Source organism: Lissotriton helveticus, chromosome 7 (assembly GCF_964261635.1).
Source record: "Lissotriton helveticus chromosome 7, aLisHel1.1, whole genome shotgun sequence".
In the NCBI taxonomy this organism is placed as follows: domain Eukaryota; kingdom Metazoa; phylum Chordata; class Amphibia; order Caudata; family Salamandridae; genus Lissotriton; species Lissotriton helveticus.
In genome coordinates, this window is record NC_136068.1 from 195,747,447 (window position 1) to 195,774,848 (window position 27,402).

At 41.2% G+C, this 27,402-nt stretch overlaps 1 protein-coding gene across 3 annotated transcripts in view; it reads right to left on the bottom strand.

Moving 5' to 3' along the window:
• LOC144768344 (adenosine deaminase-like) overlaps positions 1-27,402 on the bottom strand; it is a 150,426-nt gene that overhangs the window by 72,695 nt on the left and 50,329 nt on the right. For all 3 annotated transcript variants that reach the window (XM_078651930.1, XM_078651929.1, XM_078651928.1), the window contains one exon: positions 9,004-9,147. In XM_078651930.1, coding sequence (XP_078508056.1) covers positions 9,004-9,147 — 144 coding nt within the window. The remainder of the gene's footprint in view (positions 1-9,003; positions 9,148-27,402) is intronic.

The following is a 27,402-nucleotide window of genomic DNA, read 5'->3' on the forward strand; positions in this document are numbered from 1 at the left end:
GCAGCCGCGCGCCAGCATAGACACCCTTGCGTTATGTTGCAAGGGTGCCTGCATTGCAGAGATGATTGTTTTTGTGAAGGAAGGGACACCTTCCTGCACAAAAACAATAACTGCTGCCACTTTCCTCTTACTATGCGTGCTGCAGAATGCAGCAGCATAGAAAGAGGAAAAAAATGAGGAGAAAGAAAAGGGAAGTGTAGGAATCTGATGCAGTCTCAGGTTTATGATTCCTTGTAAATCTGGAAATTCTTCAGATTCCATGGGTGTTGCATGGGAACACCCACGGCAACACCCATGGGACGCCCCTTTCATGCAGTGCTCTCCGTACAAGGCGCCCATATTTACAAGGCCATGAAATGCCAAGTAAAGTGGCTATGTGTGGCCTTGTAAATGTACTGCGGCACATTGTGCCACCAGAGCGTAAAAGAATGTGATGCTCCAGCGGTGCAAAAGGGCCGCTAGGGCCTCCTAAATGAGGCCCTATGTTTCTATATGGAAGGAACTGTGAGAATCCTAATGTGTAAATTCCTACATTTACATTACATTAGAAGTAATGAAGTGGTGGGCACATTACATAATAGCGTATTGCACCAAAGGCGTTCTTTCATACTTTGATCGCCATAGGTCGATTGTACATCATCAGCAAGTTGGGTGGCCCTACACTGTGGGTGGTTCTGGGTGGTTAGCAGGGTCATGAACTTGGAAACAGCCAGATCTTTAATGTTTTTCATGCAAGAGATTGCAAAATACCTAATCCATTACATCTCTTAAGATATCCTCAATGGCACTGCAGCCTTTAGGCAAAAGATGAAATTAAGATGAAAGTGGTTTGGAGGAGGCCACCTGTCAAGCTGGTTCTCTTTGAACTCCCACATGGATCATGGGTCTCAAGCATAGGCAGTTTAGAGCTATATATATATATCTATATCCACATCCTCAGGAAGTGAGTTGCTTATGCGAAAATCGCCGAGACACTCTGAGGCCAAGACTAAAAGCGAATGCCAATGCCATTCCAAGCGACAAAGAGCAAACCGCAAGCGGCTCGAACGCCGCAAATGCCGCAAAATCAAATTTGGGCGGAGCAAAGAAAAGCAAAAGCGGAAAATGGAACAGATCTCAGAACCAATGACAAATCCTGGTACAACATCAATTATAAATCTAACAAACATTACACTAACGGCTAAGGAGGTGGCTATTTTGGGGCTGGGATTGTCGTATTGTCCACCCAAAGACTTTAATTATGCGACCACACGTATGGATGCTTTTAGATTTATAAGGAAACTAAAACTGAGCAAATTCCACCGCCTACAGCCATACAGAAAGGCTAAAAATCCAACTTTACAGAGTCCATCCCTCCTAACAGCAAGTGATGAACCCTCCTTTCAATAGATTTGGTCACTCCGACAGGAATGTGCCGATGTTAGCCTAGTGGAAACTACCCAAATTGAGGGCAACACTGGGATGGGAACCACACCTTTTAAAGCAAAGTCAACTTTCTTACCAATCATGACCCATGACAATCCTGATGTTTATCATGATTTCATCACGGAAGACCTAAAAAAACTATACAGTGCTACAAATAAAAAGCACTCTGCCGTCAATCGACAAAATCAGAGCTACAACAACTTGATAAAAAAACTAAACACCAATAAAAATGTTGTACTGAAACAGGCAGATAAAGGTGGAAACATTGTCCTGTGGGACCGCAACCTTTACATAAAGGAAGCTGAAAAACAATTGGGGGACCAAACCTGCTACAGAAAAAGCAACATAGGGGCAATCAGGACAGGCTGGAATGAACAAAATTCGAAATTAATTGCATGGAGGAGCAGTGGCCTAATATCTAAAGATGAATTTCAGTTCTTGAAATAAGAACATCCTGTCATTCCAACTTTTTACCTATTACCAAAGGTCCATAAGGATGTTGCAGTACCACCTGGAAGGCCGATTATATCTGCTATTGATAGCTCGACTGAGAACATTTCTAGATATATCGACTATTTCCTGCAGGAATGGGTTACAAAATTGCATTCTTATGTGAGAGATACTACTGATTTTATTTGCAAATTGAAGGAGATTGTTTGGAATGAGGATTATTTGCTAATGACTTTGGATGTTAATTCATTGTATACTTCGATCAGACATAGCGATGGTGTAAAAGCAGTGGAACACTACTTGGACAAGCGTCCCATGAACTTTATACATCACAACAGAATGATTGTTGGAATGTTGAAATTATGCCTAGAGCAGAACTTTTTTATTTTTTATGGCCAAGTGTATCAACAGCTAAGAGGGGTGGCCATGGGGGCCTGCTTCTCCCCCAGTTTTGCATGTTTGCACATGGGACTGTGGGAGGAGCGGGTCCTCATGGACCGCCATAATGACCAACAATGTGATTTTGTATTCAAGGTACATAGATGACCTTTTTATGATTTGGAGGGGATCCAAGGAGGAGGCCACTAGTTTTGTAGAGAAACTGAATGTCAACATCTATAACCTACAGTTTACATCAGAGATTCACAAAGAGAGAGTAAACTTTTTGGATGTCGAAGTATACATTGAGAACAACAAGTTGGAGACAAAGCTGCACAGGAAGGCAACCGCAGGGAATACATTGTTGCATGCTACTAGTCAGCACCCGCGGCACCTCATCCGCAGCATCTCCTACGGGGGGATGCTGAGGCTGAGACGTATTTGCAGTACTGACACTGACTGTGAGAGAGCCCAGAGGGAAAGCAAAAGCCGTTTTTTGGAGAGAGGGTACAGTGAGAGCATAGTAGATATGGCGATTGAACGCACTCCGAGTATCCCTAGAGAACAAGCTCTGATACCAAATACTAAGGCTATAGAAACTAACCCTGAGACTATACAATCTAGGTCTATTGTGACCTACAGCACGCAGCATGCGGAGATTAGGAAAATCTTCAGCAAAAACTGGAATTTAGTGAAAGGGGATCCAGTTATAGGGAAATTTGTGTCCAACAAACCAGAGCTTACATTTCGCAAATCATTAACAATGGCCAACGCTTTGGTAAGCAACAATTTGGATAAACCAATTTCAGGGACCTGGATGGACCTGAACAAGGGATTTAAAAAGTGTCCATTTTGCAAAGCGTGTCGCCATGGAGTAAATAAGACTCACTACTCTATCCCTTTTCATGACAGACCAATCGCAATCAGTAAAAGGCTCACATGCAAAACAGAATATGTGGTCTATGTGCTGCAGTGTCCGTGTGGGCTGCGTTATGTGGGCAGCACACGATTGCCCGCCCACAAACGGATACTGCAGCACTTAAGAGCCATATTGGGAAAAGATCATACATATCCTGTAGCACGACACTTCGAGTCAACAAATAATAGTGACCCTGAGGGTCTTCAATATTATTTGGTTGACACTATCCTACCTCTGAAGAGGGGAGGCAATAGGGATGCTAAGCTACGATTGCTGGAAACGAGGTACATTCTGGAATTTAATAGTAAAAATCCGGGAGGCCTCAACACCAGTGAGGATATGTATACTTGCTTGTGATGATTGTAAGATCAAGAGAATGCCTTTTGGTAAATACTGACACATACATCCATCTATCAGGAGGCAACTTAATAACCTGGGATCAGGTGCTGTAACAACTGATAGATTTGAGGAATTTGATTCATAGAGGACCCAGATCCATAATTTTCCACATAATAGATAATGTTACTTCTTAAAATAAAAGATTGCACTTGCACTTTATTTACACATATTAGTTTATCCCAGCACCCCCACATGGGCATTCAATTTGTAAACAGAGGAGAATTTTCCTTGTAACTGAAAAGAAAAAAAGTTTTTTTACTACCCACATGGGTTAGATGAACAGAATTACGAAGATCTGCACTTTATGGTTAGGGTATAAAGATTGTGAGGCAGGATGTTATGATGTTATAACCATCCACTCCTCCTTATACTCCTAGTTTTGTAATATTTAGAAAATCAATGTAAATATATGGTTATATGAAATAATATGGATTTATCCTTGTAAATATAAACATGTAAAATTGATTTTAGAAATGTTTTTAACATTTTCAATTTATGTATATTTATTTTTTCTTAAGCATTTGGGAAAAATATGTTTACATTGCTTTGGGCACTATGCCCTGGATATACTGGTTGCTGCTATAACATTTAGGCAGTATCTTTTTACTGTTCACTGTTTAATCACAAACAGCTGTTACAAAGTATTGGCTTTGACTATAAATGCCCTCGTTTGTGTTAATGACACATCATGTGATCAAGCCTCTTTGGGAGGCGAAACACGTCATGGGAGATTGCTGGCACGATTTTGCACGAATAAAACACTAAGGATCTCAGCACTAAATGGTGGTTTCACTCTACGTTACTTGGTCTCCATGGGAATAGGGGACATGGCGAATGGCGTTTTCCTGCATATATATATATAGTGTTGCTGCCGGCGGCAAGTGTGTGTTAACCCCCTCGTGAGTGACCTTCCAACTTGGCAACTATTGGAAAGAATATATATATATTTTTTTTTTTTTTTTTTTTTTTCGATTGGCGCTGGTGCATGGCAGCCATTGTGTGTCAACTTAGGGGAAAAATACTGTGGGGCTTATTCATGAGCCCCTTCTGTCAGTTTAAAGCTGCTGGTGCGTCATTTACTTGATGTACTTGCAGCATGAATTTTGCACCACGTTGCGCCATATTCACAAAGTGGCACATCTAGGCATATGCATGACCTTGTGAAGCCCTGTGCCACAACATACCTGCTTCAGATATGATGTATGCAGGGTGGGCATTGCCATGCAACAAAGCCGCGTAGGAGTGGTGCAGTGAAATCTCTCACATTTCACTGTAACAATTCTAGCACGCCAGTGTGTCAAAACCTTAAGCCTGCATCATAGCAGGCATAAGGGTGACGCAGTGCCATAGGGATAGGCTGGCCCCTTTCATGCCTTGCTGGAATTACATCATGCTTGCGACACAACTGCAGCAATGCGTGACTTTAGAGTCAGGATTCCAGACGTATCTGTCATTGATTGCGACATGGAGCGCCGTACAGTAAACATGGCGCATCCATGGTGTTGCAAGGATGGCGCAGTGAAAAATGTTGCAAAGCTGTTTTGTCGCAGCAATGCAACACTTTTAATGCATGAGGCCCAGGAATGTGCCCTATCTTATTGATAGGGCGCATTTCTGACCTTTTGTTCTGGCGCAAGGCAGCCCGCAATATTCCTTAAGTGTATGCCAATCTAAGAAAGGTTTTTGGTGTGAGGATATGGTGCAGAGGGGAAAATGTGTACATCTGAAAACTATCTTCTGGGTGGGTCAGTTATACTTTATTATGCCTCTCAGTGATAGGATTAAAAATGAAGTGGGGAATAATACTACCCACTTGCGAAGGTCAACACGTTTCTACCTAAAATAACCATACTATGAGGCGTCAGTGGCATTTAGGACACATCACCATGTCTACTGGACAGCACAAAAAGTAAAACATTTTATATGAACCTGCATCTGCAGGAATTTTAGTGTTGTCAGGTGTGCTCCTTAATGGTTAGTCATCAGTGATCTGTAAAAGAGAATTCTGCCAACCATTAGATCGCATATTGTACTGACATCCTGAATGCAGACACTATTTACTGTGCAAAAACACACGTGAGTCGAAAATTGGTGAGATGGTGATCACTGCAAGCTGTGTACTCGACTTGTTTTACTATTGAAATGAGATCCTACCATAATTAAACCATAAAAGGTCACCATCTTGTTGCTGGAGTATTGGATCGGGCTTCTAATTAATATATAGCTCAATGAGTAAAAAGAAGACGAAGAAAGAGTAAATCTGAGATAATAGTATTTATCAAGATTGTGTTAAATAGATAAATTGAGTACCCTGACTAGGAATAAAAGTTACATATTTAATTACTTCAAAAAACTATTTTAAAGGTTTAATGTTTTTGAATTAAGTTCATCATTAATTTATTGTATTGTGTGTACAAGGCTTACGGATATTACATGGACTACAGTTGACTATCATATAGCAGATGTAAACTCTACTTTTGGCTACGTCATGTGAGCCTAATAGAAACTTACCATATGCTATATCCATCCTTCTGGTTTCAGGTGTCTAAATGTTCCTCTCTCCTATCCAGAGAACCTACATCCTATTGCAGCAAACAGTTCTGAAATCTGTGGGTATGCAATCTCTAAGAAAAGTGAAGATGTAGATTACAAATTTTGAAAATCTATTGTGTCAAAGCTGTTTCCTTTAACCATCAAAGATAAACGTGCCTTGATGATCAATGCCATTTATCTCAAAATTGCATTCAACAAGTTAGTGTGGCTGAAAATCTTAAGTAAAGCCTTTTTCCTATTTTCTTGCCATTCCTTTTGTTTCTGCTCCTTCTTCCTCACGCGTATTACCGTCCTCCCTCCTACTTCCAGAGGAGGAATCTTTATATGCCCTCATGCCTACCCACTTTTTTTTGTTTTTCCTCTACTCATACACCCGAAATTTTTACCCCATGTCACTTATATTTTTAACCAATCCGTACGACATTCTCTGTACCTGGATCCTTTACACTCCCGGTGGCCGTTTTTACTTTTTACCTATTATCATGTTGCTGTGTTCCACCATCCGTGCTCTTTCCGTTCTTTAGAATCTACAATTAAAAATTCACCTCTCAAAATTATTTATTTTCTGATTCACTTTTTATGTCATTCACTCCAATGTCTGTTTATTAGGATTTGTTGGGAGTTTTATTAAATTATTTCATATTTTGTTTAATCCTCGGAAGCATACATTTAATAATGTCTGCTATGTTTTGATATTGTTTTCTACATTCGCGTAATTGCTATTTCTGACAAAACTGTTTTTGTTTTTTTGAATATTCACATATTGTAGTCTCAGAACTGTCCTAATAAACCATATAACACTCTGAATTTCAATGTTGAAACAGGTTCACATAATTCAATATATGACTGACTTTGTAAGTCATGAAATTGTAAACCCATATCTTTCTATTGGTGATTAAGTGAACTATATATAGTTAGTTTTGAAAATGTAATTGTTCTGCAAATTATCTACAGATATAAAAACAAGAAACAACTCTGTGTCCCTGAAAAGCTAGACATAAGTCAAAAGTGGAATCATAGTCGAATGGTAAGTCAACTTTGGCTTCTCTGACAATGGTGTTTCATCAGTGAAGGCAACTTTATGTAAGCCTGATGCTGTTTAGAGACACTTCGAAAGTTACTATTCTTAGTAAGGTTCCTATGTTATTTGGCTCATTTCACATGAGGCCATTTGATATTAATTTAGCGTGGGGAGGGGATGTCTCTGGTATAAACTGTTCACCAAGAATTCACTCATGGTCTGGAACAACATTTTCATATCCATCATGACCACCCAAACGCTGCTCCAATTTAGGAAAGAGTTGAAGATGCACACTACTTCACAATCCGTTAACAGGCTTCAAACCGGCCACCTCTTTCCTATCACTTGCTGACTTTATATGCGTGTGTTCGACCAACTACAGTGCTCCGCAGCCTTTTGTCTAGGTTTGTTTTATAGAAGTACCACACACATACATACATACACATAGTTTCTTCAAGTTTGACCAGCTCCTTGTAATTCCAAATAAATAGGTTGCCTTGTTATTTTCAGATTTATTATCCCCATTTTTTATGAAGTTTGTTCCCTTAGCTATATAGCCCTTTCAGGTTTGAATGTATCAATTATTGTAGCAGTACAGCGAAACTAGAGCCTACAGGTAAGCAGGGGCCTCTGCTCTCCTACTTTTTGTTTTTTGATTCCAGCCAAGAGGTCAGAGGGCAACATATCATATCATACATATTTACTTATGCTCCTCACTGGCTCTAGGGAGAAGTTTATGTGTACCAGAAGTAGCAGATGTTTTTCACTGGTACCACTTAGCATGTATCATTGGCCTACATCCCGGAGACACAGCACAGACCAAACTGACACCAATGATGAAAACAGATACTGCCTCTTAACCCGGTAAGTGCTGCCGATGGCCGTTGAACATTCGGAGCACTACCTGGCTGGTGCTGCGCACGTTCAACGGCCGACGCAGCCCCGCCGGTTCTTTAAAACGGCAGCACTGCCGTGAAAAAACGGACGCGGTTAAGGGGTTAAGGTGGAAGGTAGTTGTGACAACAGCGCCTCAAATAAATATGAAATGCAAGAGAAGGAACACAATAACAGCCATTACCTTCTCTTCCATTGAGAACAACCTACTTGTAGAACAAAAAGGCTGTCAGAAGTGGCCTCCACCACATACTCTTTGCTTCAACCACTCGTTAAAGTCCCAACAACCCTCTGCCATGTAAAGTAACGCATCTATTGCCCCTTCCAGTTGTGGTGCAGTGGAAGTTATATAGCAGAAACCTAGTTGGGGAGTATATTACTTGTGGTTTCACGCGATTAATACAAGATTGTGAACGTCAACTGGAGACTAACATATTTATCTTTTTAAGAAGGGGTAAGCAAGTCATTTAACTTTAATTACATGATGTTCTTTCAACTACATAGGTAGATTTGAAGACCTCAAAAAGGGCTGCAGCTTAGGTGCTACACCCGATTCCCTTCTTCCCTTGACTAGGTAATGTGAGAAGCATCTTGTTATTGTCTATGCAATATAAGCAAATGTTTCAAACCTACAAAATGTGATGGAGGGAAAGCTTCCAATTTGTCAGACCACTAGCAGTCATTCAGGACATCATTCCAACCCATTGTTCTTTTGCTCACTGTGGCCCCCTCAGTGCAGACGAGTCTTGACCTTGCTCCAAGAGAAACAGCCCAGCCCAACCTGAACCGAAACACAAGCAACCCAAGACACATTTTGCCTTGATAATTCAACTTTTGAGTGATTTCTAAATGATTTATTATTAAAATCACCACCTTCAAAAGTGAAATATTTGTTAATAAATGGCAAACAAGGGATAAGGGGCATTTTCAAAATAAATGCCTTTCAAGAAGTGAAATGACTTACTCATTTTGTCCCCAGGGAATGGGATCCACTTTGCAGTTTGCCAAGATGTGAGGGCTATATCTGACCTCCACGTAAATGACTCCTTCCTTGGCTTTTGTTTCAACAAATTCGTAGGCTATTCTTTTCACTGCTTCGCGGTCACCCCTGAGGAGACAAAACAATACATTTACTAATTGTTCGTTATTTCACACTAACATCACTGAGGAATTAATATAATGAAAATAACCAAAATAACCAGCACACAACACTATTTTACTCAGTAAACAGCTCAATTATGAGTTCATCGAGACAATACTTCAAAGATTTTTCTGGGTGACCAGCTATCATGCTTGACCAATCAGACATATGCATTAAAGTATTCTTTTCTAATGGAAGGGATACTCCTTGTTTCATTTTATTGTGTATTCTTGGTAATCAATGAAGTACCATAGCCCTCCCAAATAATGAAAAGTGTCAGTTTTTTAACATTAGCTTGGAAGAAATGGTAACATATCCGAATATGGAGGATAAAAACATTGACTTGCAAAACTACGGACTGCAGAATATCAACTACCACTCTATAGGGAAGGTGAGTATAAGTGCATATAGGTAAATATAGATTTATTATTCTTAATTTTATATATACATACTTTAAAAAATCAAATTATATATATGTATATAGATATATATATATATAGATATATATATATATATATAGTTATTTATATATGTGTTTGGGTCTGCATGTGCAGATTTATATTTTTGTACAGACACACACACATATTGACTGAAACAACAAAGGTTAAATGTGGCCTTCAAATACTAAAACTACAGTACTGAAACCAAAAAAACACTGATGTATAATTTGCATAATTAGATTTCAGATGTTATCAATGATGCAATATGTGCAGTCTCTCCAGCATCCCCTAAGAAACCAGATCAACTCCATAAATTTCAAAAACATCTTCTACCAGTCTGTAGGGGGCTGATTAATTTATTCCTGACCTTGGCATCTGTACGACTCGCATGGAAGCATGTTAAAGAAACACTGCTATTAAAAAAACCTTCTTTGGAGCCATCCAAGCTGGAAAACTACTGCCCTATATCTCGACTCCCTTTTCTGGCCAAAGCTACTGAATCTCATGTGAACACCATCCTCACGGAGTTTGGAGAGCTCAATGAGATATTGGACTCCTCACAAAACGGCTTCAGATCACGCCACAGTAACAAATCCACCCTGTTGGCAGTGACGGAGCACCTTCGAAGCAGTTTGGATGAAGGAAACTCAACTGCTCTAATTCTCCTTGACCATAGCACCGCTTTTGATACAGTATCCTATGAGGTCCTATTGCGCCGCCTGCAATGGATAGGTATCAGGGGTGTGCCTTGGTCTGGTTCAGATCTTTTCTGGATGGTAGAACATTCCAGGTCACTGTACCACCCCACTGTTCGCAGGAGTACGCCATCCATTATGGAGTTCGCATGGATCAATGTTGAGCCCTATACTCTTTAATATCTACCTGCAACCCCTTGCAGTGCTAGCAAAAAGCAAAGGACTGTCATTAGTGTCTTACGCTGATGACACCGAACTGGTTATTTCTTTTCCCAAACAATGCAAAAATAACCTCTTTAAATTTGAGGAGGACATGAATGACTATTGCAGACTGGATGACAGCAAACTGCTGCAGTTAAATGCCAGTAAATCTGAGATTCTACTGCTTGGGAGAGACAGTAATTTGTGGTCAAAGCAATGGTGCCCAAATGAGTTGAAGCCGGCACCCCTGCCTAAGGAGGCAGTGAAAAGTTTGGGAATATGGATTGACAGTGGGTTGTTCTTCGAAACCAAAACAAAAGAGGTGGCAGGGGTTTATTGTGGGATTCTGCGAGGACTCAAGCCCCTTTTAGGGTTTTCTGACTTGCAAACACGCCAGACCATTATCCAAGCTACGATTTTATCTAGGTTGGATTACTGTAATTTCTTTTACTTACGAGCTAATAAATCTGGGATCCAGTGCCTACAAAGGTTACAAAATGTGCCAGCATGCACTCTTTTTGCTCTCAAAAAATCTTGCTCAATGTCAAAGCTTTTACCTAAGCTACACTGGCTGCCTGTTGATAAAAGAATCTAGTTTAAGACATTGTGCTTTGCTCACAAAATTCTGACCCAATAAGCACTGTCTTAGCGGATCTGCTAGCGCCATATTTTTCGCGACATACATTGCGCTCAGCCAATCAGTATTTAGCTTGTACCCCCAAGTCCTACGAGCAAGTGCCGGGGGTTGCTCTTTTAAGGAATTGGCGACCTGACTCTGGGATTCTCTTCCTGTGTCTATCAGAGGCATTCGGAACCATCTAGCTTTTAGAAAGGCCATAAAAACCTGGGAGCATATTATCAACAACTAGCGATATTTATACGTAAATGAGCTTAGCGATATTTTTTTTAATCGCCGGATTTTATCGCAGAGCTAACGTGCTATTAGCACGTTTATCTCAAATTCGATAAAATATCCGGTGATAGCGGCTCAATGCGTGAATATCGCTAGAAATCCAGTGATATTCAGGCATTAACGCCAATAGGGTTTTAACCTGAATATCCAACTCCCATTGGATATACAGGTTAAGAAGTGGTCTGAGCAGGCGTTAGTTTTTGGCGATATTCGCACGTAGCGCAAATTTTTTTATCGCTGTGCCTGCGTTGATAATAGGCGATAGCGACTCGCTAACAGGTTGGGTACGCCCACTTTGCATGTCATTAGCGATAAATATCGCTGACATGCAATGAGGGCCCCAAACCGCTCGCTATCGCCTACAAACTCTCGCTAACTGCTGTTAGCGACAGCTTGTTAATAGGGCGATGAAATTATCGCCGCTTTAGCGGGAAAATGTCCCGCTAAAGCGGTGATAAGGCCCTTGATAATATGCCCACTGGTTATTCCAGACTTAACTTTACTCCCTCTGCTTTTTCATTCTGCAGCGTGTACCTGGAAGGTACTGGGGTGCCTCGTTGCTGGGACAGTCATGCACTGTACAAATCTTTTTAACATAACATAACATAGGAAACCGTGGCCAGGAGACTGCGTGGTGGCTAATTTTAATAATCCCCGGCTAGTTGGCAAACTACTTGCCACCTCCCTTCAATTGACATTAGGCCCACTAGAGATAGTCGCCTTCCCCCTGACATTGTGTCTACAGACCAAGCAGTCTACTTAGTGCTTCACATTGTCACTCCTCTGGCAGGAGGTGCTGCTCAGTTAACCACCATCTTGCTATAAGGCCACCCCCCCCAATTATTATTGCCAATAGATTTTTCCATTTGAGTGGATTAGAGTCCTATGATTGACTGGACCAAACAGAATCTTTCCAGTTTTAAAGAATCCTGGATGCCCTCCAGACAGTTCCATCTCAGCAACCAAAGTGTCTTATGTTGCTGTACTGAAATATTGCAGGTCTTGATTCTAAGGTTAGTGACCCTAGGTGGGTGTCTTATGTCAAACCCTTCCACATATTCTGTCTTCAAGAAACATGGGCAATTGATAATAGCTTTTTTCTGGAGGGATTCACTACTTATTTTGTACCTGCGGTGCCTTCACCGGCCAGTAGGGCCAAGAGGGGCTTAATTAAGTGGCTAGCTCACACACTGCAGGGTGTACAACTTACATTGCCTGGATATTCTCCAATGGTTTTAATTAATTTCTATATTTACAAGGGAGGACGATTTCAGCCCTCCAGAATCCCTTGCCTGGGTCGAGTCTTGAGTTCTATATCAGAGATGGGTGATGGTCAACCGCTAATCGATTTTAATTCTCACCGATGTAATCTTTCCCCAGAGGGTGGTGCCTCCAATGGTAGTTAGTTGTTGGTTGAATGAAGGCTTACATTTTGTTCACTCACAGGAGGAGTGGAAGTTAAATGAGCTTGTTTGATACCTACAACCTGGTCTTCAATATGGAGAAATTGGCAAATTCCCTGAATTCCGCAATTTGTCCAACTTATAAAGGGGGGAGCAGTGGTTCGCTTATCGATTTTATATTGTCTCAGCACCACTATATCTGCTCATTTCTCATTTTAATATCATTTTCAGCCCTTTAGCAACCACAATCATTATCCCTAACCCTGGACATTGCCTTGGGCCCAAAACCACAGTCAAGGGGTGCCTTCGTAAGCTTGTCCTTTGTGGACAAAGGGAGAAGCCTGAATTGGGCTCAGGTGGACCCTCAGCATCTACAAACGTCTCTTTTTTGTTCCTTTCTGCATGATTTTAATATGTGTCTGGATAGTGACGGAGGGGGTGGGGTATTGACAGCATATGAAGGCCTAGTTCAAAGGATTTGCAAACATTTGACGGTCACAACCATAGCACTCAGGAGTCACAAATCCCAAAATGGTTTGATAGGGACTGTTTGAGAACTCTGTGCCATTTGAAGGCAGACCTGAAGCAGTCCTCGAGGGACGGGCAATTGATTAGAAATCGCAGGTGGGCTTACAAGTTGGCTCAAATTAAGTGTAGACACAATTTACAGGAGTCGGCCTGGGAGGAGCTCTGTCAAGCCTGTGAAACAGGGGATATTTGCCTTTTTTGCAGTGTTGTAAACAGGCCTTGCAATTCTGAGGGCCCTGGCTTGTTTTTATGTCATCATATCCCAAAGCAACATTGGGTGGCTCATTTTGAGGGCATTTACAACCATGGGGGTGGGGTATGTGGTAAAACCCCTGCTGCATCTGATAAAACTGTTAATCACGTGGTTTTCACATTAAATGAAATCCAACAAGGAATTCTTGCCATGTCCAGAAACAAGGCCCCGGGCCTAGATAGTATACTGCCAGATGTGTTTAAAGCTAATATTGAGGTTTCGGCCCCGCTATTAATGTAGGTCTTGAATGTGGTTGCACAGGAGGGGTTTCTACCCTCCTGGTCTACCGCCGTGATCGTCCCCATATTTAAGAAGTGGGGACAAAGAGAATCCACAATGCTATCGGTCAGTCTCACTATTGGACGCTACTGTTAAGGTTCTGGGGAGGGCTGTTTTAAATAGGCTGTCTGACTGGGCTAAAGAGAATAACATCTTGAGTGACGTCCTGTATGGATTCAGGGCGGGGAGGTCAACTGCAGACCAATGCCCAACCTCCATTTAATTATCAACAAATATATGGTGGCTCGGTCTGAATCGCTTCACTCCGCATTTATGGATCTGACATCCACTTTTGACAGGGTGAATTGTGCGAAACTGTGGGCTTTGCTCATTGAGTTGAGGGGTTGATCCTAGTATTGTGGCATTATTATCTGATCTGCATTTATTGTCCTCAGCCTCAGTGCGGTTTTCTCAATAAGCAGCATGAATTAATCAGTTTGAACAAGCTGTGGGGTTCGTTGGGGTGCATACTTTCACCTTTTTTGTTTACTTTGTATGTGAACGGGTTAGAGTCTGCGCACCTATCGGTGTCGGCCGACTGCCCTAAAATTAAGAACAGATTTCTCCCTGTTGCTATATGCGGATGATGCGGTCCTGATGGCTCGGACTGCACTGTTGTAAACGAATCTAGGACCCTAGTGTAACTTTTCCCGATTTATACCCTTATATAGGTATACTTTACCCTATCCTTATATAGGCATCGAAATCATTACCATATTTGGCCTGAGCCTTACGGCCCAAATACGGCAAGGCTACTTCCACTAAGTTCCGAGAATTCACAGCGATTTCTTGAAAAAACCCGCCTTCAGCAACTAGGATCTTCCCCCTGCTTGAATATTAAGTTATCCAAGGAATCCTGGAGTTTTCTGGGAATTGAACCTTTGAGTGACGTTAAGTCCAATCATGTGTCAAACTCGACACCTTCCTGGTATAAATATGCCTACATTTGCCCAAACTAACACACGGTGGTTCTTGGAGCAGATCGACTAACTACTTGCCCGACGCTCTGCAGCAGCAAGTGCCGAAGGAAGCCGAAGGAAGCCGACCCTCCAGCAGACGGACTGAGAAACGCTGTTTCTTCTCTTACCGAAATCCAGCTCCAGTGTTTCCAGCTTACCCTTGTGGGTATCTGGGAGATCGAGTCCTGAAAGAGAGATACAAGACCTCCTTCATTCTAAACCAAGGTACGGAGCTGATTAGACCCTTAGAGAATTCGTGAGTAGACTCTTGGCAGATTCTAGGCAAAGAATACTAAACTTAAAACTACTCCTAAACGTATTTCTTCCCTTGTGCTAGGCTTAGGTCAGGTACATCGGGGTAGGCGTATTTTAGAAGCACCAGTTGAGTACTTTTAGCCATCTTGTTTATCATTGTATGTATTTTATACATTTTATCTATTTAAAGCAACTTATGGCTTAGAAACCATATCATGCTTTTACAGTACTACTTTATAAGAAGTGGGGACAAAGAGAATCCACACTGCTATCAGTCAGTTTCACTATTGGACGCTACGGTTAAGGTTCTGGGGAGGGCTGTTTTAAATAGGCTGTCTGACTGGGCTAAAGAGAATAACATCTTGAGTGACGTCCTGTATGGATTCAGGGCAGGGAGGTCAACTGCAGACCAATGCCCAACCTCCATCTAATTATCAACAAATATACAGTGGCTCGGTGTGAATCGCTTCATCTCGCATTTATGGATCTGACATCCACTTTTGACAGGGTGAATTGTGCGAAACTGTGGGCTTTGCTCATTGAGTTGAGGGGTTGATCCTAGTATTGTGGCATTATTATCTGATCTGCATTTATCATCCTCAGCCTCAGTGCGGTTTGTATTATATGCATTGTACTTGGTAATCAGCATTACTATTGTAGCAGTACATGTCGCATGCCTGAGATAGAAGACTGTTCAATAAATACCTTTTATTGAAAACGCCCGTCTCTCTAATTTCTCAGCAACTCTGGTGAAACTAAGTATGCACAATTGACTGAGTAAAATAGTTATCTATTGTTTCCATGACTCTGAAGATTGATTTTTTATTCTTGGGAAACAAAGTTGTCATGTTATATGGTTGTCAGAAACTAATCCCTTCTTGTACTTTCGAGAAAGTTTCTAGTGACCTCTGAGCTAGCTGGCACACACATAATTAAGTCTAATATATTCGCCAGAGACCTAGTTGACCTTAGTCCTACGTCTAAGCTGCAGTATATATTATTCCAATGCGCAGAGCCTATTGGGAATATAGGAACTACACTACATGGCGCCCAACGTTTGGTAAGGCAATAATTTATCGCTAGATACTAGAGTAACTCAGGCATGCTTTTCACACAGACCCCTTTCTCCTGTAAAAACGCCAAAAGACGTCTGGAGTGGGTGAAAGGATAATATCCGCCAAAACTGAGTAGGACGGATAATCCTATGTATTCGTTTTTTGGTTTGTTCAACATTGAAGGATACAGTGTTCCAAAATATTGTGCACCTAATCTTTGTTTCCTTGAAACTGGTTCTGCAATCTCTTCAATAAGTAAAATAATGGTTACTGACGAAGAATTAGCTGCAGCAGCAGCTCAAGCGATCTTAGATGACACTGAAATCCTAGAAAATGACTCAGATGCTATACTGCTCCTGTTAAATGTAAGGAAAGTATAACTTACAAACTGATAAATAATGGAGTATCAGCAAGAGGAGGCAGAGTAATCTTTGTCATAGAGGCACATGAATATCGGCAGACAGAGGTATTCTATTCATGGATTCAGTTTCCAGCAGCAAATGCAGGAACACAAGAGTTTCACTACTACAAAGTAGCGGAACCTCCAGAGGAATATGTTCCTTTCGAGGACATTGAAATTCCATTAACTTACCAAGAGCATCAGCTTTGGTTTAAAGGCGCCCTAAAACATGAAAATCATATTACCAGGCTCGGTCCACTAGGTAGACCTGGAGCTACATGGCCGGTACTAGCCAGCTATACACCACATCCAGACATTGAAAGGATGTCAGATGCAGAATTGTTAGCTCAGCTAAAACAATTAATTAAAATACATAGACAATTGGTTCAATATGTCATGCGGACATTAACAGTCCAACAATCTGTAAAAATTCCACAGCACACCCCTCACCAGGGGAACAGAAATAAAGTAACACCACAGACTATACAATCGGTCATTGGAAAGTTTCCTGCCAAAAGGGAACAAATTCCGTTTTGGTTAGCACAAAAAACTACTCAAATAGAGGCAGTATTTCCTGATAGTACACCTCATGAGAAACACAGGATTCTGACAATCTGTTTACCTATGGGGATTGCACCACACGTAGAGGATTGTGACACTTGGGGCACAGTCTTTGCTTCAATCTACACAAAAACACACGGTGTTCCGTCCATGGCGGTAATACCAGATGTTTTAAGGCAGATTCCAAATGAATACGGTCCAGAACCAGCTTTAAATCTAGGTATGAAATTACTGAAAGATTTCAAACAGGTATCGGCTATACTACTAGCCAACATTAGAGGTGAAGCAGCATCAGTGGCAATCCACCAGAAATGAAAAGAAACAGACATTACTGAGCAACCATATGAGCTTGCCAGAATCATTGAAAAATCCTATGAAGAATTAGGTAGAGATAGTTTGGGTGGGAAACCACTAAAAAACCACAATTAACGGAAAATCCTGAAAAAGTTTTTATTAAAAACAATCTCACTACTCCTAGAAAGAAGTGGGAAAATAATAAAGAGACACTTCCTAGACAGAAACGTTCTCAGTCCTGAGGAAGGTCTCCCCACCGGAGAGTTAGATCTCCTGAACGGGGAGGAAGATCTCCCCAATGGGAGCCCTCTGAAAAAAGATATAACCTTAGAAATAGGGATACTTTAAGAAAACCTGATAAATATCAAGATAATGACACACGTCCCTCTCGATCTTTTCAGACTTCTTCGCAGAAATCAGAAAGAAGAGGACGGTCAGAACACAAAGAAGAACACGTCAAGTCCAAAGACAAATAACCCGTTCACCAAAGTAAAAAAGCTCAATTTTCAAAGAAGAAGGTAGCAAGCATATATATTAAACATGCCGAGGATTCTGAGGACACAACTCAAGAACGGGGAATGGGCTCAGACAATGCTAGACAGCGCAGCAGAAGTGACCATAGCTCGCAAGATCCTGATGGATCATCTGGAGACAGTGGACTTGAATGAATACATTCAAGTCGAAACTGCCGACACCAGGGTTAGTACACCCCACAAGTTATATGAAATAACACTCAGGATGGAGGGGGACATAAATAGAAAAATAAAAGCTCTCTTTTGGGACAAGCTTTCCAAGGGTTATGACATACTTCTAGCTGAAAAAGACTGGCCACCTATTGTTGTTAGGGAGTGCCCGCACGGCGAAGAAATGATTATGCCAGCCTTCTCAAATCACATTCCAATTCATAAAAAATATACATATGCAAGGAAATGGGCTGTAGCTCAAGCTCCAGCATTATATAAAAATCACATAGGATGGGATGAGGACTCTCCTCACTGCAAAATACAGTTAAAAAACCAACCTACTGCTCAGAGACAGTACCCTGTTAAACAGGAAACTAAAAAACAAGTCAGGGAGATTTTAAATCAACTTGAATATCAAGGGGTGATTGAAACATGAACCTCATCGGTGAACAATCCTTTGTTTCCTGTCTCCAAACCAGACAATTCATATCTTCTAGTTTTGGATTACAGACACCTAAACTCCTGTTGTAAAACATTTGCAGTACAAAATGCACATAGTGCTGCACTGATGAAGAACATAGTGCGCAAGAAATATAAAACCACATTGGACATTTCAAATAGGTTTTTCTGTCAAAACATTGCACCAGAAAGCAGGTATGTGACCGCTTTCTCAATATTGGGGTCACAGCGGCAATTTTGCCGTCTCCCCCAGGGATTCAAGAATAGTCCAGGGTTATTTTCAGCCAGAGTAACCGAGTTACTACAAATTTACGACGATGAGGCATTATCTTATGTCGATGACATCTATATTACAGATGACGATTTGGATGTACACTTGAAAAGAGTGAACACCTTAATACTTGGGTTTGCTTCTGAAGGCTATGAATTCAATTTTAAGAAATTACGAATTGCCCACCTCAATGTCCTATTTTTAGGGTGCAAGTTATCAAGTGAAGGCAAAAGCCTGGCAGCAAACTTTCTTGAGAAGTGTGCGCTGCTTCAAACTCCAAAAACACTGAAAAACCTACAGTCAATTCTAGGTTTCCTGAATATCGGTAGAACTTAAGTTTTGAATTACGCAGAGAGGGTTAAACCTCTCTATGAACTAATCAAACCAGATTTCAAATCAACTAATTGGACTCAAGCACACACAGAAATTCTGCGTTCAGTCCAAACAGACATGTTAGCTAAAAAACAATTACAGACACGCGAAAACGTTCGCAATCTATTGATCCGTGTCATCCCAGGAAAATGCGGATTCACATACCTGACGTTTAATGAAGGTGAAAAGGTACCAATCGCTTACAAATTACACTTGTACACACAAGCTGAAATGAAATTCTCATCAACAGAAAAAATTCTGACAGCGGTTCAAACTGCAGTAGCAAAAGAGAGAGCTCTCGCACAGGGTAAACGTATAATGATCTTTACACCTGTACCTGCCTTAGAAGCAGTGACAAGAGCTAGCATTCCCAATGCAAAAGCTTTACATCCGAGATGAATTCAATGGGTTAACTCTCTTGCTGCAACAGACGTTGAATACCATTTTGACACTAATTTAAAGACACAGGAATTTCTCCAATACGAATATGAATGTCCTCTGCCGACTGAAATTCTGCCTCTGGAACATTACGGATGTATAATCTATACAGACGGATCAGCACAGCCCGCTATTGGGGGTAAACTAGCCTATAGTGCTGCGTGCGCGATTGTTAAAGGTCGCTGGCGCAAAGGCAAATTCAGACCTATGGTCACTAAAACTCAATCACTCGGAGACTGTACAGCTCAGCGAGCTGAACTACAGGCTTTCAAGATGGCGCTTGAAAATACCGATAGCGAATTCCCCACATTAATAGTGTGCGATTCGTATTACTGCGTACAATCTTACAATGAGTATCTGCAGAACTGGGTTCAGAACGATTTCAAAGACGCAAAAGGTGGCACAATAAAGCATAAAATGCTTTGGGAACAAGTAGTTCTTTTACAGAAAAGAACTACAAAAGACTCACGTGATTCATACACTGAGTCATCAACGTGATGGCGTTCATGTTGCAGGGAATTCATTGGCTGATGAAGCCGCGAAGGTAGCTGTGCAAACGGCTTCCGTAGCTGCGATTACTCGGTCAAAAACAAAAATAGACAGCGATATAATGCAAGCTGTCACTGCTTCAGTTAAAGACAGTGGTAAGACACTCCCGAAAGGCTTTCCAATAAAGTGCTCCTATATAACTGATGCGAATAATGTTCCTTTTGCTCGAATCCCTGGAGTGGGGGATAGGGCAATACCAAACATGTAACATAGGTTAGAACTAATTGTAGCAGCACATGAAGGGCTAGCATCTACACACGCGGGAATTTCCGCCACGGTGTCATTATTAAAACAGAGATACTGGTGGCCAACCATGAGGAAACAAACTAGAAATTTTGTTCTAGAATGTGAAATCTGCCAGAAAATAAACGTTTCTACAGTAAAACGTCCTGCACAGACACCCCTTCTGATTTCAGACAAACCACTAGCGTGTGTTTACCTGGACCACTGTTGTCCCTTAACTAGGGATGGCAACTATAAATATAGTATGGTGGCGGTGGACTCCTGCACAAGATTCATTTGGATGTGGCCCCAGCGCTCGGCTGACGCCAGAACTGTTATAAAGGATTTGCGAGTAATTATCGGCACATACACAATTGGCACGCTACATTCTGACCAGGGTCCTGCATTTAGCTCTAGGGCTTACAAGGAGGCCATGGTCAGCTTGGGCGTTGAATTGCGGTATTCTAGTCCCTTCCATCCCGAGGGTAATGCGGTAGTGGAAAGAAAAAAAAGTGACATAAAGCAATCCATAACAGCCAAGGTATTAGGTTCGGGTGACGGGTGGGTCAAACATCTAATAAGTGTCCAACGTAGTCTTAATAATCTGCCAAGTAATTCTCTGGGTGGAGTCACTCCGTATGAACTAATGTTTGGTACTAGAATGATTATCGGGGGCCTCGATAGTCAGACTTCAGTGGTAGAACAAAAACCCTTTGATATCAAAGACCGTTTGACTGTTTTACAGGACTTAAATGAAACAAGAAGAAGTCTGAGTAATACAATACAGAAACAAACGACCGCTGAAGAAAAACCACCTGTCCCAGCAAGACCTGTCTGGATTCCAAAGATTGGGGATCTAGTCAGAGAGAAAATTGCGGTAAAGAAGGAATTTGGGCCTTCTTATAGAAAAGCTGTACCTGTCTTGGCAATCCACGTAACAAGATCAGTAGTACTACCGCCCCTTGCTGGTAAAAGGGAGAACAGAGTTGTGTCAATCGACTTGGTCAAACCACAATCATGTGGCTAATAATAAGTAGTAGGCCCAGTGGACTCCCGAGAAGTAGCAGACGTCCAAATCTTGCTATAATACAAGAGGTTCAAACTGAAAGACTTATCACATTTGATAAACCTGCAGTAAGAAAAGAAGGACTATGCAACAAAGCGATGGAACTTATGCCTCTGGATACCCAAATAACAGTTTGTCAAGGCACACCTATCTACAATGATGTGACATCTGACTACATAGATATGGAAAAAAGAGAAAAGGCTCCAGTGACTGCGAATAATCCTGAAGCTATCCCTACAATTGACAGAACTGCTTCTGGGTATTTCATAAACTTTGATACCTTTTCAGAAGATCCCAGTGAAATTGAAGAAACGCCAGGAAAAATAAAAACATACAAAGAAAAGTTAACAGAACTCTTTCATTAACTTGGAAAAACATATCTGGTTTCACCACGGGTTGGATCTTGGATTGGGTTAGGTGCATTTTTTCTCCTGCTCTGGCTCATACTTGTGTTAAGCTTGGGAAGGATGATAGATGCAAAATATAGTTCTATGGACACAGCAAGTCAGAAAATCAACTTGGTCCTGACACCTCACAAATTATCTCATCGTAAAAAAAGAGACCTGTCATCAGTGGAAATCACAGCCGTACCTATACCTGGTGGTATAGCATGAGACACTACTGACTATGACATTTATGGCCCGGTGGAACTGCTGAAGATTCTACACCAATTTAAGGTTTCTTTAAGTGACTATGCATCACCCAGCACATTCAGTGATGATTGGGACTTTGAAGCTGTTAATAACATGATGTCTGATTTAGAAATGTCAGCAAAATTCACAGAACATGAATACTTACAAGGTTCATCAGATTATGAACAAATGTAGTGTTTTAATCACTATGGTCATCATTATTTGCATAAATCTGCTAACCTTAGAAATGTTTTTACTTACAATCAATGGGAACATTGTCCAACGCCAGCAAAAGGCAGCTCGAAAACTTTTTTGTGAAATTTCAATAGTTCTCAGGTTATAATGTTACCAATCCAGAAACGTTTTATTTTAGAAATGACAATAAGACAGGAATGAAAACAATGTTGACCAACACTAAACAAATGTATTCTGCAAACTTTTATGCTCAAATGTCTACATTGGGTTTTGACTTTTGGAACAACAACATTGAGACGAAGACCGTCTGGGGTACAAAAGATTGGCAGGTGCAAGGTTTAGAAGCATTATTCAGAGCCTGCATAATACCAGAACAAATAATGTTCTTGAATGACACTGTTCAACAAACATCTTGTCTTGGCATTGCTAAGATAAAAGATTTAAACAAACCGTCTATACCTAATCCCATACCTGACAGTAATAACAATAATGATAAGGACTTAGACGTATCCCACATTTTATAACAAAACAGAACTGATCCTGACTGGAAAAAATGGTTAATCTGGCCCACAGACACTAATAACTGTCAAGATAGATTCCTGAACAAAACACAAGGTTTCAAAATGAACAGGCCAGATCCAAGATACTCCCAGAGACAACATCCAGGGATAGTAACTACTTATAGTGTAGGGAAGCTATGCCTTGAATGGCTACAGACCTCTACACTCTCGGAGATTAAACAACACTTATCTTTACTTAAAGAAGGCAATGATTTGCGAGATTTCTTACTGGGACCTCGCAAACCACATCAAAAACGTTTCATATACGCCGGTATATACGCTGGGTACAACGAAGCTTGGAAAGTAACGCAAATGGAAACTGCAGAAAAGATACGAGAAATTGATCGTATTATTTTAGAGAAAAGTCTCTCTGTCCTCCAGAATTTATTCTTTGGACAACATTGTATCTTCTGCCATTGACATAATAGAGCAGGACTTGCTAATGCTACAACATGGCCAGTCCCAAATCCGTTCTATCATGCAGTTAGGCTGGACGTTGCAAAATCTGCGTTCAGGCTACGTGCCTTGGCATCTAATCAACACAACGTCATTGTTTTCTGTATTTAACCTTACAGATAAACAAATCTCTTTGGCACAAAAAGGAGCAGACTATGCTGAACATTGAAAAACTGGAAAGGTTGCCATTGGCAGTTTCTGAGAAACTGGTCACTGAGTGGATAATTCATGGCACCATAACAATACCAGTGACGATTTTCCAATTTCAGTATTGCCTACGGCATATACCAGCGGGCCTGTATGAAAGGTTGAGTAAAGAATACATTAAGTCAACCTGGACTTTACCTTACACACACAAATGTTGGAATAGGGGAACAGAGGTATTCCTTAGTGGTAATAATTGTAAAAATTCACTAAGTGGTACACTTTTGTGCCAAGGTATTAATTTACATGGAGCCTGCGATGGTTCTGCAAATAACCTCTCATACCACCTGCACGGAACTCCCTCCAAAGTAATAGAACCAATTTTCAGACAGCTATCCAATGGCAGCTACGTTTTACTGAATGATCACAGCTGCTGTGGCATGTTGCCAGGAAAACTTTATCTCGTTAGTGTGTCCTCCAGGGTTACTTGTTGTATGCAAGTATTGTATCCGAGGAGCAAGTCAGACAGAGGGACGGCGTTATGGCCTTCACTGAATATCTCTTCTATACGAATGGATACTTTAAGCACAATGAAAGCCATTCTTTTGCAAAAAACTGTGCCACTGACCACGTCTAGAGAAATGTATGATCTGCAAGTCGCAAGGACTTCGGCAAAGATACATGCCCTATTATCAACAAATTGTCCTACGCATATTGTAGAAATGTTGAGCCAAATCTTAAACATGTCTGATACCAGCGGAATCGCACATGTATTCAAGACAATTTTTTCGGGACTGTTAGCACCTTTTGAAGCAGTCCTCGGCATATTTCCAAATTTCGTGCACTCTGTGTTCGGCGGACTACCTCTCATCTTGGGACTCGTAGCTGGGATACTATTTTTATTTCTCCTGCTTCGATATGGCAAGTCCGGCAAACAACGATACCCATATATCCATGGAAGAAGCCCTCCGTGCAATGAGGTATCGTGAGCGTATAACACAGATTCTCGGCTTGGCTCGTTTAAGAGACCTGAACACCACATGGTTCCTTTCGTTCAGACCAATCTGGCAAGAATGCATCTTACCTGTTCTGCGATGCCTGCTTTGCGGAGAAGAATGTGTGTTAGACATCTGTCTTCCACTTCCATCAGTACTGCCATTGGATGTTAACGCGTTGCTAGGTCCTGTAACGGCTCATGCATCGTGTTGTCCCCAACGGCTGCCAATTCTGATGACGGCATTCATTGAGGTCTCACCGGCAATTCCAGCTGATGGTGAGATACGAGTAACTACAGGCATTCAGGTAACATCGACTGCTGACGTTGCTAATGCTTCCTATGCTGACGGCAATGATCCACACCTATGGGCATTTGATCTGCTTGATCAAGTAGTTCCACTTTCGCCTACTACGGTAGACGGCTTCTTTGCCAGCCTCGATGATCTGATGTTTTCTCAGGACTCTGAAAATAACTTTTGATAATATTGACACGGCGTTCCCTGAACTCTGCAATTCGTCCTTCACAACAAACCCTCCGGCTTACAAACTTTTCTACAAATGCAACTTTTGAACTTTTTCCAAATTTAGAAAAAAATAATTTGGGCACAGAGTATTCTGCTTAAAGTAGAACTATTCATAGAGAACAAGATTTCTTTATAGAACTTCCTACTGACAATATTTTGGCCTAGCCATCATAACACATTGGTTCCAAATATTATGCTATGGAATGGTCTCGATTTACTTTTTCTTTTCTGTACAGACTTAAGAGACATCTCATGAATGTATATTTTTGTTTTGCTTTGTAAATATTTGAAGGTATGCTTTCTTATTAGCTCATACAGTGTACTTTCACTTTTGTTTTTTCATGTAAACAAGCCTTTTCAAACGCAAATTTGTAGTTTGGGTGGGATTGTGAACACTTACTTTAGATTTGATCAGTGCTTATAGGTTTAGTCTTATTGAACTTAAGATCGTGGAGTGGGTGTTGTAAACGAATCTAGGACCCTAGTGTAACTTTTCCCGATTCATGCCCTTATATAGGTATACTTTACCCTATCCTTATATAGGCATAGAAATCATTACCATATTTGACCTGAGCCTTACAGCCCAAATACGGCATGGCTACTTCCACTAAGTTCCGAGAATTCACAACGATTTCTTGGAAAAACCCGCCTTCAGCAGTTAGAATATTAAGTTATCCAAAACATCCTGGAGTTTTCTGGGAATTGAACCTTTGAGTGACGTTATCAAGACCAATCATACGTCAAACTCGGCACATTCATGGTATAAATATGCCTACATTTGCCCAAACTAACACATGGTGGTTCTTGGAGCAGATATACTAACTACTTGCCCGACGCCCTGCAGCAGCAAGTGCCGAAGGAAGCCGACCCTCCAGCAGACGCACTGAGAGACGCTGTTTCTTCTCTTGCCAAGAAATCCAGCTCCAGTGTTTCCAGCTTACCCTTGCGGGTATCTGGGAGATCGAGTCCTGAAAGAGAGATACAAGACCTCCTTCATTCTAAACCAAGGTACAGAGCTGATTAGACCCTTAGAGAATTCTTGATTATACTCTTGGCAGATTCTAGGCAAAGAATGCTAAACTTAAAACTACTCCTAAACGTATTTCTTCCCTTGTGCTAGGCTTAGGTCAGGTACATCGAGGTAGGCGTATTTTTGAAGCACCAGTTGAGTACTTTTATCATTGTATGTATTTTATGCATTTTATCTATTTAAAGCAACTTATGGCTTAGAAACCATATCATGCTTTTACGGTACTTTTATAATACTGTTTGTATTATATGCCTTGTACTTGATAACCAGCATTACTATTGTAGCAGTACATTTCTCATGCCTGAGATAGAAGACTGTTCAATAAATACCTTTTATTGAAAACGCCCGTCTCTCTAATTTCTCAGCAACTCTGGTGAAACTAGGTATGCACGATTGACGGAGTAAAATAGTTATCTATTGTTTCCACGACTCTGAAGATTGATTTCTTATTCTTGGGAAACAAAGTTGTAATGTATATGGTTGTCAGAAACTAATCCCTTCTTGTACTTTCGAGAAAGTTTCTAGTGACCTCTGAGCTAGCTGGCACACACATAATTAAGTCTAATATATTCGCCAGAGACCTAGTTGACCTTAGTCCTATGTCTAAGCTGCAGTATATATTATTCCAATGCGCAGAACCTATTGGGAATATAGGAACTACACTACAGCACAGGGGTTGGACTGGTTGCTGGCCAAGTATGTGTCTTTTATGGGACTCCTGGACCTCTCAGTTAATTTATCAAAGTCCTATGTAATGGTAGTGGGCCCAAAATCTACAAGCAGTAAGACCTTAAGGTATCCAATTTTGCTTTGTCCAAAGTCAAGGCTTTTCCTTATCTGGGAGTTGTATTTGACATAAAAAAAAGGTTGAAACCCCCTGGTGGAGGCCAAAAGATCAGAGTCCGTAAAAACTATGGGAGAGTTTTTTAGTTTTTCACATAGGCTTGGGTCCAGGGCATCAAGCGACCTCTTAAAAATCTATTAAGCAAAGTGTATTGCACAGCTGTGCAATGGCAGCTAGGACTGGGGGTACACTAAGGTGGATCGGATTCAGATTATGGAGAACAACTTTCTGCGCAAGTTGGCCCAGGCACTGCAGTCCACCCTGGCGTTTTCTGTGCACACGTAATTGGGGCTTGATTATGTCTTGGACCTAGTAGCCTTAAGCACGTTCCTGTGCTGGATTAAGATTTGGATCAGAGAGGAGCTGAAGTTAAGTCGGCTGATTCTTGAGGACTGTCGGTCTCTGGACCGGGTAATTAGCATACCATGGTTTGCTCATATTGAGGCATCTTTTTTCTCTCTAGGTAGGCCTGATATTTTTATTAATCCAACTGCTCTCTCCGCCCACAAGTTGGGGAGTGTTAAAAGATTGTTCCTTGAATGCTC